Source organism: Antechinus flavipes, chromosome 6 (assembly GCF_016432865.1).
Source record: "Antechinus flavipes isolate AdamAnt ecotype Samford, QLD, Australia chromosome 6, AdamAnt_v2, whole genome shotgun sequence".
Classification (NCBI taxonomy): Eukaryota; Metazoa; Chordata; class Mammalia; order Dasyuromorphia; family Dasyuridae; genus Antechinus; species Antechinus flavipes.
The window spans coordinates 15,465,964-15,478,584 of record NC_067403.1 but is presented as its reverse complement, the minus strand read 5'-3'; the positions used below and the strand labels follow the sequence as shown (position 1 = coordinate 15,478,584).

General features: G+C 33.0%; 1 protein-coding gene across 3 annotated transcripts in view; it reads left to right on the top strand.

The window, feature by feature from the left end:
• SEPSECS (Sep (O-phosphoserine) tRNA:Sec (selenocysteine) tRNA synthase) overlaps window positions 1-11,796 on the top strand; it is a 55,918-nt gene extending 44,122 nt beyond the window's left edge. For all 3 annotated transcript variants that reach the window (XM_051963996.1, XM_051963998.1, XM_051963997.1), the window contains exons 9-11: window positions 1,591-1,684; window positions 7,516-7,606; window positions 9,088-11,796. In XM_051963996.1, coding sequence (XP_051819956.1) covers window positions 1,591-1,684; window positions 7,516-7,606; window positions 9,088-9,400 — 498 coding nt within the window. In that variant the 3' untranslated portion in view covers window positions 9,401-11,796. The remainder of the gene's footprint in view (window positions 1-1,590; window positions 1,685-7,515; window positions 7,607-9,087) is intronic.
• Window positions 11,797-12,621: the final 825 nt, after the last annotated feature.

Here is a 12,621-nt window from a genome sequence, read left to right as displayed (position 1 = left end):
CATAGGCTCCTTGATTGTTCTTCGTCTTGTACCTGGTCACACATCTCTCAGATGACTTCTTTTGGGCCACTTCCCTTGCATGGTTTTTGATGTTTGTTGTATTACAGCCTAATACAGCTTCCCTGTGCCTTTCCATTGTCTTTTGAGTGACCTTCAACTTGAATTCTCAGGAAACTGATATTTCATGACTTATAGCCATGTAGCCTCCTTAGGAGGATGTTGTTAAAACAATGGGCTTTTGTTTCAGGAAGCATCATCATGTTAATAAAAAGCCCATGTTTTTGCCTACTCTTTTTCTCCCTTTCAATTTGGGGCTTACCTCACTGCCCATGGACAATATCTATCTAAGACGGATGTACTGATAACGGACCATCTCTTTGGTTATTTTTTTTCCCCTAGTTGCATAGTCTGAACTGGAGACATTCATTATCCACTTAGTTTTTCTAATTTAGATGGTTAGGTTGAATCCTCTTGGATGAATGTAAATGGCATTTCGGAATCTCTGCAGTATAGCTATACATAGCTATCAATAATAGCAATCTGCAATTTTCGGTTATTTTAACATTTTTATGGTCTAAAGGTTTTCATATTGCAGTGACAGTTGAAACCATGCTACCAAATATAAGGATTGTAGCAGCAGTTTATACAGTAGCGTTAACAAATGGATAATAAAAATGACCAGAGTATTTTCATTAGAATATTAGAAATGAACATTGGGCAATTATCTTTTTAGTGTGTCAATAAATTCAAAAAAGCTATAGGTATTTCTATTGTTAGATCTTTGGGAAGAGTTTTTTACTTAATAGAAGTAGCCAAATAAAGGGCAGGCAGATTAACTATAAATCAGATGCCTGCAATTGTACTATACTATTATCACTTATGGGGTTGGTTGTGGCAACAATAATAGAGCCCGTGATAAAAAAAAAAAATCCAACATTTATATAATACTTTAAGGCTTGCAAAACACTTTACAACTATGATCTCATTTGATCTTCATGTGGAATTCCCGTTTTATTGAAGAGGAAATTAAAGCTTAGAGAGGGTTTCACTACTTGTAAGTAAGTTATCTGAGGCAGAATTTGAATTCGGGTCTTCCTGCCTCCAAGTCCAGTATTCTATCCACTGATACTGTTTTTGTGTCTGTTGTAAAAGGCTGCATTTCTGGTTCCTGAAGTGCTACTTTCTGTTGGATGTGCCAATATTGAATTTACCTAGCTGCATACTTTTTGTTTCTTCTCAACAAAATGTAAAATTCTTGCAAACTGGAATAATTGATTTTTGTCTTTGAACTCCCATTTATTAACACAGAGCTTGGTATATACATAGTGAATATTTATTAAATATTTGTTGAATTAATAAACAAATGAAGAAATGAATTTTACCACATGGGATCAGAAGAAAGTTGATTTTTTTTCTTAAAAAAATTTCTTTAACTCCTAGGTAATGTTTATGGATAGGTTAATTTATGGCAGGTTTAATGTTACTATCTATTTATTATTATTATTTGGTTTATATTAAGGCTAGCAAGTAATAAGTATTCTTTTGACTCTTTTTGAATGCCATCTTTTTTTGTTTTTGTTGTTGTTGCAGGAAATGTTTTTATATTTATCCAGTGAAATAAAAAAACTATCAGAACTTCACAATGAAAGACTGTTGGATACATCTCATAATCCTATATCTCTAGGTAATTTTTCTTCTTATTTCTTATAAATATTTCCAACTTAATGAGCCCTAAACTACTTTCTAGAAGGAAATAAATCATTTTTGGTAGCTTAGGTAACTTTTTGGCTTCATGGGTTTCACAAACTAAATTCTCTATTCTGGTAAAGTTTCACTTAACTTCCATTTGACTTATTTCTTGGGAGTAAATACTGAGAAAATTCAATCAAAAAAAGATAATAAATTTGTAATAACTACTTAAACTGCTTATGTACATACATAATGGCATGTAACAGGAATTTATTGTGTAATATGTGCTAAATTTTATTTCTAACAGTCTTTTTAAAGAAGTTGGTTATTTTTGTACCAGCCATTTATTTCTCCTTAATTTCTTTTCTTCATTAGATCTTCATTTTTAAAACAAAAAAATTTAGGCAAAACCAAAGGATGTAATTGAGTGTGTCTGAGAATATACAGTGTTTAGGATCTACAGTCACCCTTCTTTCTCCTGAGAAGCAAGAAGAAATTACAGTAAAAAATTCTGCCAAATAACAAGCAAATCAACCAATCAAGTAGTAAGACTGGGGGTGGGGTAATGCTAGATTATTTTTTTTGTTATTACATCATTGATATATAATTTTGGAGGAAGGGGAGTTTTGACTGGAAATTTCCATTGATGTTGGGAACTCTTGGAAGAAAACTCCCTTTACCAGAGCAGGTTGACAGTTTTCAAACTTAGAAAGTAGAAGTGCTAAGAAGTGACTTTTTTCCCCCAAGGGTCACAGAGCTAACCATATGACCATATAGAACTTGAACCAATTTTCCTGACTCCAAAGCTGCTGCTTTATTCACTGTAAATTCTTTAGATTGATTAAAAAGAGGGTAAAGGATCTGTTTATACAGAAATATTTATAGCAGCTCTTATGGTGATGGCTAAGAATTGAAAATCAAGTAAGATACCCATTAACTGGGGAATGGCTAAACAAACTGTGGTGGAATATAGGGTGATCTAAGAAATGACGAGCAGGATGATTTCAGAAAAACCTGGAGAGACTTAAACGAATTGCCATAAAGTTAAGGGAAAAGAACCAGGAGAACATTGTACACAGTAACAGTAAGATTGTATGATAAAGAATTGGTACTGACTTAGTTCTTTTTAGTAATACAGTGATCGAAGACAATACCAAAGGACTCATGGTGAACCATACTTTCTGTCTCCAGAGAAAGAACTGCTATTGTTTGAATATATACTGAAACATGCTATTTTTCACCTTGTTTCATTCTTTTTCTTTCATTCAAATCTTCTTTTATAAAATAAGATGGAAATGTTTTACATGATTACATATATATATATAACCTATATCTGATTGCTTCTTGTCTCAGGGAAAGATGTGGGGAAGGAAGGAGGGATAGAATTTAGAACTCAGAACTTTAAAAAAAAACCACATAACAAAATAATAATAATTATATTAACATGTAATTGGAGGAAAGATAAAATATATATTTAAATATATATGCAGGGTGTCTCAGAAGTCAGTGCAGCTTTAAGCTGTAGCTAGGGTGCACTGGGACTTTTGGGATATATTGTATTTAACAATTTCTACAAAATACGTGTGTGTGTGTGTGTGTGTGTGTGTGTATTATTAAAATCTTCATGGAATGGCTATCAAAGAAAGTGGAATGTCTGAATTTCTATATGTCCTTGAGTATAAAAAATTATATTGCCTGCTTTGTTGCTTTAAACCACATTTATTTATCATTATAACTTGACTATTTTTTCCACATAAAACAGATTTTTAAATGTATAATAATCATGTAAAGTATATTTTAAACTGATAAATTTGTTGGTTTAAAAAATATAGACTCTTAGCGAAGATTGCTGACTAAACTGAGTAAGACCTTCCAGCTTCCACCCATATACTCCAGCAAAAACCAGAAATTCACAATAGATTGAGTAATGATCAAGGAATCCAATGCAAAAGGATAGTAATTTATTCTTCCACCCCCAAAGCCAATTAAAAGTCAGAATCCCATAGGCAGTAGGAAAAAGGGTTAATGATCAAGCTAGCACCAATACAGGCAAATAAGCTGGCCAGAGACAAGAATCCTGCAAGACTACGTAGATATAGCAGGAGCAAAATACTCCCTGCAGAAAGCCCCAGTAGAGAGAGAAGCCCAAAGAGGAGGCCTTGCACTAGTAGGAACCATTATGACAAAGTACTGGCCAGATCTAGGGTGGTCCAAGAGTTCTGAAGGCCCTACGCTGTCTTGAGCTTCTATAAAGGGTCCTGAAGAGCCAGTGCTCTGAATTTCAAGGAAGCATAAGCCTTAGAAGTGGAGGTCAAAATAGGAATTTGTGGGATCTTGAGTGAGACCAAGTAGAACTTGGTTTTATTCAGTAGAGCAGGTGTGAATTTAATCCTGGCACAAGAAAGCCAATTCAGGAATTAAAATTGGAAAAATCAATAAATGAGAGAAAGCTCCTACATGTACCAATAAAAATGTAGATTTAACGATACCCAAAATTTCAGCCTAGAAGGAAAGAGTATGTCTTCAAGCAAGAAATTTTTAAGTCTCAACTAAAACCCTACTTTCCACAAGAAGTCTTCCCCAACACAACTCTTGTTAATTTTAGGCCTAGGTTTTTTAATGACCATTTTACTTTTTTTGTATTAAATATTTCCCACTTATCTGTAAACAGATTTTAAGTCATTTAAAAAATTCTGAGTTCCAAATTCTTTCCATTTCTCCTTCTCTCCCCACTTCTTGAGAGGACAAGCAATTTGATATTGATTACATATGTGAAATCATGTAAAACATATTTCCATATTAGCCATGTTCTAGAAAAAAAATACGTTTCAGTCTGCATTCAAAATTCATCAGTTCTCTCTTTAAAGGTAAATAGTATTTTTCATCATGGGTCCTTTAGAATTGTCTTGGATCATTGTCTTGATCAAAGTAGCTAAGTATTTCACAGTTAATCATCCTTACAATAATGCTATTGCTGTGTACAGTGTTCTCCTGATTCTCCTCACTTAATTTGGCATAAGTTTATATGAGCAATTAATATTTCTTCTGTTGGCTTAGACCTGTCTTTTTGTGTGAAAAGTGTTTGTAATTAATTGTATTCCACAGTGTAGATCATTTTGATTATATTTAGTTAAAAAGTTTTTGTACACACAAAACTAATACAGGCAAATTTAGAAAGGAAGCAATAAATTGGGAAAACATTTTTACATTCAGAAGTTCTGATAAAGGCCTCATTTCTAAAATATAGATAGAATTGACTCAAATTTATAAGAATTCAAGCCATTCTCCAATTGATAAATGGTTAAAAGATATGAAATACAAACACAAGAATCAAAAGAAACTTAGAAAGGTAATAGGAGAAGAAATAGGCTTTCTCTCAGAGTTTTGATATCTTCAGTAGATTGGAGGAGTCAAGAAAGAAAGACAATGTGGTCTATCCTGAGGGTTTGAAGATGAATAATAAGAAGATAAAAGGAAAACACTTGAAAGAGATAAATGTGGGACTTGCTCTTAGAATCTGAGTCTGTAAGATACAAGATTCTCGCATTAAATTCATAACATTAAAAGATTAAAGCAAAGATAAACGGATCCAGTTTTCTAAAAAGTCAAAATTCAGGAAATCCTTTTTTAAAAATATATCTTATGAAGATGAACACACTGAAATTTTAGGTCTCAGAATTGTTACCATTGTCCAGTCCTTTCAGTAATGTTCCACTCTCTCTGACCTCATTTGAGTTTTTGGAAGGGACTAGAGTAGTTGGCCATTTCCTTCTCCAGCTCATTTTACAGATTAAAAGCCTCATCCAGAGTCAGCCAGTCAGCGTCAGAGGCTGGATTTGAACTGAGGGCTTCCTGCTCCCAAGCCTAGTGTTCTGTTTCCTGCACCAGCCAGCCGCCCAGTCTTAGAATGCTTTTTCACCCACAAGGTCTAGCAGACGGAGCCTGCCCTTAGAGAAAGAATACTTTGTGTCCCACCTCTGACACTTTGTGATTATGTGAATATGGACAAGCCATTCATCTATGAGTCTCATTTTACTCATTGGAAAAATGGTTTTCATATATTTCTCACAGGGTGGTTGCAGGAATCACTTTGTAAACCCTAACAATTGTTATGTAAATATGAGCTATTAAGAGAACACATCTTGGTCTCATTTAATAGATTAGAGATATTCCTAAGGAGGAAGCAAGTGTCTAAGATGGCTGTGTTATCTAGCATTATGCCCATATTGTTATAAAACTCTATATTCCTTTGGACCTAGTAATACCACTATGAACTCTGTTTCCCACGACGATCAGAAAAAAAGTGCAAGCATCTATGTGTTCTGTGATGTTTATAATAGTTCTCTTTGTGCTGACAAAGAACTGGATATTGAAGAGATGCCCTTCAATTGAGGAATGACCAAATAAGTTGCCAGTATATGCTTGTGATGGAATACTACTGTGCTGTAAGAAATTGAGGAACTGATTGATTTTTTAAAAAATCATGAAAAGATTTGCGTGAAATAATGAAGAGTGAAATGAGCAGAACCAGGAGAGTGTTGTATACAGTAACAACCAAATTATTCAAAGTATTACATAAATACTCAAATCGGCTACAAAGGACCTCGGAAGGGAGATGCTCCCTACCTCTAGTAAAACTTCAGTGAACTGATCAATAGAAATATGCATAGTTTGTTTTCACATAAATTTGTAAAAATCTGTGTCAAATGGTAGCCTTCGGTAGTGTGGGGGTGGGAGGGAGGGAAACAGAAACTTAAAATGTAACCAAAAGTTAAATTTAGTCTGATTTTAAAAGGTGCAAATGTTCTGCTAGCTATTCTCTATGCATGATGTTCTATCTTCTGTCTTTATGCTTATTTGTACATTTTCCCTATACCTAGAATACTCTCCCTTTTCTGTTTTTTGGCATCTTTCAAAGCACAACTCGGGTGCTATCCCCCTATAAGGTCTTTGATGAATCTGCTGTCTTTTCTTAGCCCCCTTTTCCTGACACACTTACTTAAAATAACGTTCCATAGATTCAGAAATTGAATGATTGTTGTATTTTCTTAATAGAACACAAGCTCCATAGAGGCAGGTACTATCGGATTTTTAAATCTGTATCCTCATTGCTCAACACAAGGACTTGCATATAGAAAGAACTTAGTAAATGTTTGATGAATTAAATTTATTTGAAATCCCTTTTCCTGCTAATTTACAGTGTAACTTCAGACATCTATTAAGACGGGAAACATTTTTTCACAATAAGTATTGAAAATCATAATTTAAATTCTAAAATTTTCTTCTAGGAGCATTGAGATTTTCTTTTTATCTTTTCTTATTAAAAAATAGTCAATGGGCATATAATAATCTCTGCAAGAGAAGATTAGCTCCATATGCCACTTGCATAGTCTTTGCTTAGTTAGTAAAAGCAACTATATATTAAAATACATCCCACTTAGGAAATTTTCATAAGCTGCAGTGGATTTGAATAATTAGGCAGCTCCATTGACCATATCATTGTCCTCATTATTTTCTTGGCTTTCTTACCAGCTGGAAAAGTTACGTAGTGCCATCTTTTAGACCTTGAGATGGTTTTAATCAAACGAATTTGCATTGTTATGTTGTTAGTATATATGCATGTTGAATTTGGATGATAATTTATTTAATACTTAACAAAATTGTCAGAAAATGACTAAAAGATGATGGTTCCTGCAGTTAGCACAGTGCTGGCACCTAGTATGTGCTTAAATACTTGTGTTCTTCCCATTCTACTTCCCTATTCCTGATGTTTTTGCAGTTTCTGGAAGAAATAAGGCTGTGTTAAGATCCTGTTTTCTTTTTCAGCTATGTCCCTTACGACATTGGATGAGCAAACCAATAGAGCTGTCACACAGCTTGGTTCTATGCTGTTTACCAGACAAGTGTCTGGAGCCAGGTAAGCATGATTTGGGCGTTGAGTTTGGCTTTTTAAGCTTGATGTTTAATAATCTATCTTTTACATAGTAATCATATGCTAAGTATATGCTGAAGCATACTTTGGGACTATTGAAAGGAAGACTAGTTCTTTCCAAAAGTACTCTTAGGTTTTTGAGAATGTATTCAGCTCGTATTCTTCATTTTTAGATACTTTTATACTTGAAACATTCGAGAAAGATGAGAATCTTGTCTGTTTTGTAAAAATCTCAAAAGTTTAAAAAATAAAAACTTCTCTTGGTAAATAAGGCACTACTAAATCTAATTGGATTGTTTTGAGTGATTCCAAGTATAATTCTTTTGTGTTCTTGTAAATAAAAAATGATGATTCCACCAGCATTTTCTAATAAGTCAATTATTGTCAAGGAGAAACTTGATTTTTGAATTAAGGAAAGTGTTGAATTTCATCTCTGAGAAAATTCACTTGAAAATTACATATCTGTGGGTATTTAGCTTGAAAAATGTGTGTAAAATCTGGCTCATTTCATTTAATTTTTGATTAGGTCATGGGGAAAAATGAACGCAAATATTTTGATGTAACTATTTTTCTTAATTTGCTTCAGTTAAAGGGTTTACATTTTCTGTGGGTAGAGAGGGGAAGGGTTTTCCTTTAAAAAACTCTTTTCCTTCCATATTCCCTGCTCTTTTGGTGAACTTCTGCTGTGTACATCTTGATTCTTTCCACCTCATCATCATGACCCAATCTTCATTTGAACTGAGCACTGAGTGCCTCTGGTGCATGGGACTCTGGACTAAGAGCTGGAAAGACTCTTACAGACCCTGAGACTGACTTTTTCATTTAACAGTTCAGAGCGAGGATGACTTGTACAAGGGCACAGGGGTAGAAGCAGCAGAGGGGAGAGGAGTTTCAAAGAAGTGCCTCTAATTGATTAAGACCCTTGGCTTTGAGTGAGCAAGTATTGGTCTGCCAATAGTAAACTAGCCATGAAATGCAAATCAGTCCTTGAAAGCTTACCTCTAAGAGGTGGCTCTTATTAATCACCCACCTCCCCCCAATACCTTCTACAGGGTGGGTGAAGGATTTGACTAGCCCTTCTTCTAAATCACCCACAATGCACTAAACCCAGTGCTGAGGACCTTCGAAAAGGGATAAGTACTCGTTGATTGACTCATGCAGGACATTTGAGTGCGGTTTCTATTGTCTGGTAAAAGGGGGATGGCCAGAGAGCCATTTGGAAGGGACTAAGACTATGCATTTCTAGCAGTATTGATGTGTGTGGTTTGTTCTCAACCTATATATATATATATATATGTATATATATATACACACATATATGTGTGTGTGTGTGTGTGTGTGTGTATGTATATATTTGTATATATACATATTTGCTACTATGCATTAACATTTATAAGTGTTATTGTGTCAGTAGCATCAAGTATATTAAATAGCTCATAGTTGACCAAATAAACTTTTCCTTTCAGGGTTGTGCCTCTGGGGATTGTCCAAACTGTGAGTGGCCACACTTTCAAAGGCTTTATGTCACATGCAAATAACTATCCTTGTGCTTACCTCAATGCTGCCTCAGCAATTGGAATGAAAAAACAAGATGTAGAATTGTTCATAAAAAGACTTGATAAGTGTTTGAAGTCAGTGAGAAAAGAAAAAAGCAAAGAGAGTCATGGTGACAGTGCAGTTGATAATTGTAACATCACTGAAGATGTGAATATCCAGGAGATGGCCTTAAATCTGGATAATGCAGTTGTTCTCGATGAAGGCAACGGAGTTTATTCCTGACATTTGTAATTTTTCATTTATTGTTTGAAAAAAAATTTTAAGATATAATTCCTTTGAAAATGGTTAATGTACTTGAATAGAGTGAATTCAGTTAGCAAGTGGTTATATTATTTTGGTTTGGAGATGTTTGATAATTATACCTCAATCTTTATAATCTTCCACAGAATAAAAAACACTTTAACATTTTTCTAATTGAAAAATAGTCAGCTATGCACTTTTATTCAAATGGTCCTTACTAATATAATGATAATAAAATTGCCTATAATTCTTTTTAAAATATTTGAGTTTTTTTTTTTCTTGATTGTGCGCCATCATTATATATATCCTCTAAGTTTGTCTTATTGTGTGATTCATATTTTGGTTGATAAATAGATGTGTCCTAAGGAAGGTTGATTAAAAACACCTTTTAGTTTGTTTTTATTAAAATAAAGAGCTTTTCAAGAAATGGTGAATTTTTCAAATTTTCTGTGGTGACTTTAATATCTAATTTTGCTCTTTAATGAAATACTTCCCTATGGCTTCACCGTGTGCTGAAGTGACCGAGCGCAGGATTTGAGTGAGAATTAGGAGGCCTTTATTTTCATCCCAAATTTGTCACTGTCTAATTGTATAATCTTGAGCAAGTCAACCACCTTCTGGGCTTCAGTTTCCATCTCTGCAAAGATTGGATGATATTTAAGATTCTTTTTTATCCTAAAATTCACTGATCCCAGGTTCCTTGAACCTTTATTTTGACATATGAGAAGCAGATGTAATGGTCAACATGAATGGTTCCAAAAATGCATTTTTATTAAAGCAATTTTTAAAATGCATTTACATATGCTTTCCTTGAAGCTCATGATGATATTTGATCTTTCTAATCTAGCTGCTGTACTGTGCTATGCTTACAAAATCTTTTGGGGCGCAACCAACACTGGGATTGATTAACTGAAGCGTAATTGGGTATGTGCATCTGCTGGGGTAGAAAATGATATAATGTGAAAATAGTTGCTTCTCTTGGGAAGGTATGCCTGAAATTCTTTGACTTAATAACTATGGTATATGTAAGTCATTTGGCTTATGTTTCACATAGATCAAAATGCCAGACAAACTCCCAATTGAGATTTGACTATACCTTTGATTTCATGATTGCATCTTCTTTGATTGATTTGGCTAATTAAACTTATTTTAAAGAGAGAATTTTCTGGTATCTGGGCTTACATGAAGCATTAAACTTTCAGTCTGTTGTCAAACATCAGCTACAACTTAACACCAGTTCCACTGGATGTGAAAGGAATACTTTATAAACAAATGTAATGATATTTTAAAAATCTTGTTAGTTATGTACATTCTTCTCTAAAACTCTTAATTAGGAAATGTTATATTCCAACCATTACATTCATTCCTGTGTTTTTATTGCAAATTATGTTTTAAATTTGAACAATATTTTTAAAATTAAATTTACTTTTGAAATTTTGACTCATTTTGACTCATCCAGAAGTTGAATATTCATGAATAAAAACATTGTGCAATGATCATGTTTTTTTTTTTTTTTTAATTTTTACTATTTGAAATGGGATTGTAGGACAAATAAAAAGCCATCCAGATGCAACAAAATCTCTAGAGCCTAGGAAAGGAAATTAAGTAGTGATGCAAATGTAAATGCTGGCATTGCAGCTTAATATCCATGTAAGCCAAAATTGTTTTATAGAAAAAGTCATCTGTATTGTATGATCATCATTTAGTTTAAGAAAGGGTAGAGCCCAGAGACTAGCAAATGTTTTCATCTGCAATGTATCAGCAGTTCTTAGGTTTCAGCTGCTGAACAGATAATAATACTAATTGAAGATAAATTACATGAACCCACATATAAATGATAGATACGGTATAACATTTCTGTTCTTAATGTATAAAGTTTGAGTTGCTATTTTTATTATCCCTTTGTAAAAAAGTTTTAGATTTCTGGCCCTAAAATAACTTTGTGATTTGGGGCATGTGTCTAGCCCCAAAATTAAAAAAAATACACACACACACACACATATAAAACATAACATGTTTATGGTCATATATTTGTGAATGACAAATCTTTTTTTGTGGCTGAATTCATAATTCAGTTTAGTTACATATTAATTCCAGCAGAGGATATTTCCCATTCTTGTTTAAGAAGAGTTCTTAATTTACAGTAAATTCAACTGCCTGGACTAAGTGATTTTTAAAAAATAGTAGTGGAATATCCTTGAAATGAATTAAAATCAAAAATTGGTTTTAATGAAATATAATTTTAACATAATGTGCCTCTTACTGCTATATGTATACATTTTAATGTATTTGAGACCATGTTTTTATTTTCATTTGGCACTTTTAGCCTCCTGTTAATAATTTGTTTTGGATTACCAATAAAGTGACTTCAAAAGAAACCCATTGTCAGTAACGAATTTTTAAAGATTTAATTTTACATGTTGATAATCCTATTAAATAATTGAACATAACCTATTATTTAGCACAGTATCATTTTTATATTAGAGAACTTGATGATAATTTAGAGTGATAGGAATTTTCAGTTCCATCTCAATTAAACCTAATCTTATTTTTCACTGAATTATTGACCCATATAACTGGTAATTTTCTAAGGCACATTTTATTTAACTGCACACAACATGCAATGGTATTCATGCTTTACTTATGCTGGTACAAAATTTAAAAATAAAGTCTAGTCTTTATACTGTTATGCCTGTTGACTAGTTTGGATAAATTTTGACGTGTTGGTTTTTAAAAAGATATTCAATAATTTATTCTCATAGTTATAACTATATATTTGCATCCATTCCAGGAACTCCCAAAGAAATTAATAGGCTTATAAACGTGGATAAAGTAGTTTTTTTCATCTTCCCATGTAATAAAAATTTCTTTGAGTATTTGAAATGATTATTTTATTTTCCCCTCTTAGCTGATAATGTTTTAAGAACAGCATTGAACAGCATCTACATTAAAGTTTGGTATCAAAAATGTTATAACTCTTTAAGACAGTGCAAATTTTTTTTAAAAAGTATTCATACTGTTAAGTCACACAAACTAAAAAGAGCTGTTTGTGGTTATTTGTAGTTATTATTATTAGTTACGGTATTTTCCTGTAGCCTGACACATGCTCTTAATTTTTATTTGCATATTTAATCCTTTTGTGCCTTAACTTTATTTTTTGTCTTTTTCTTGGATTATTTTGAATGCTGCACAACAAACACAAG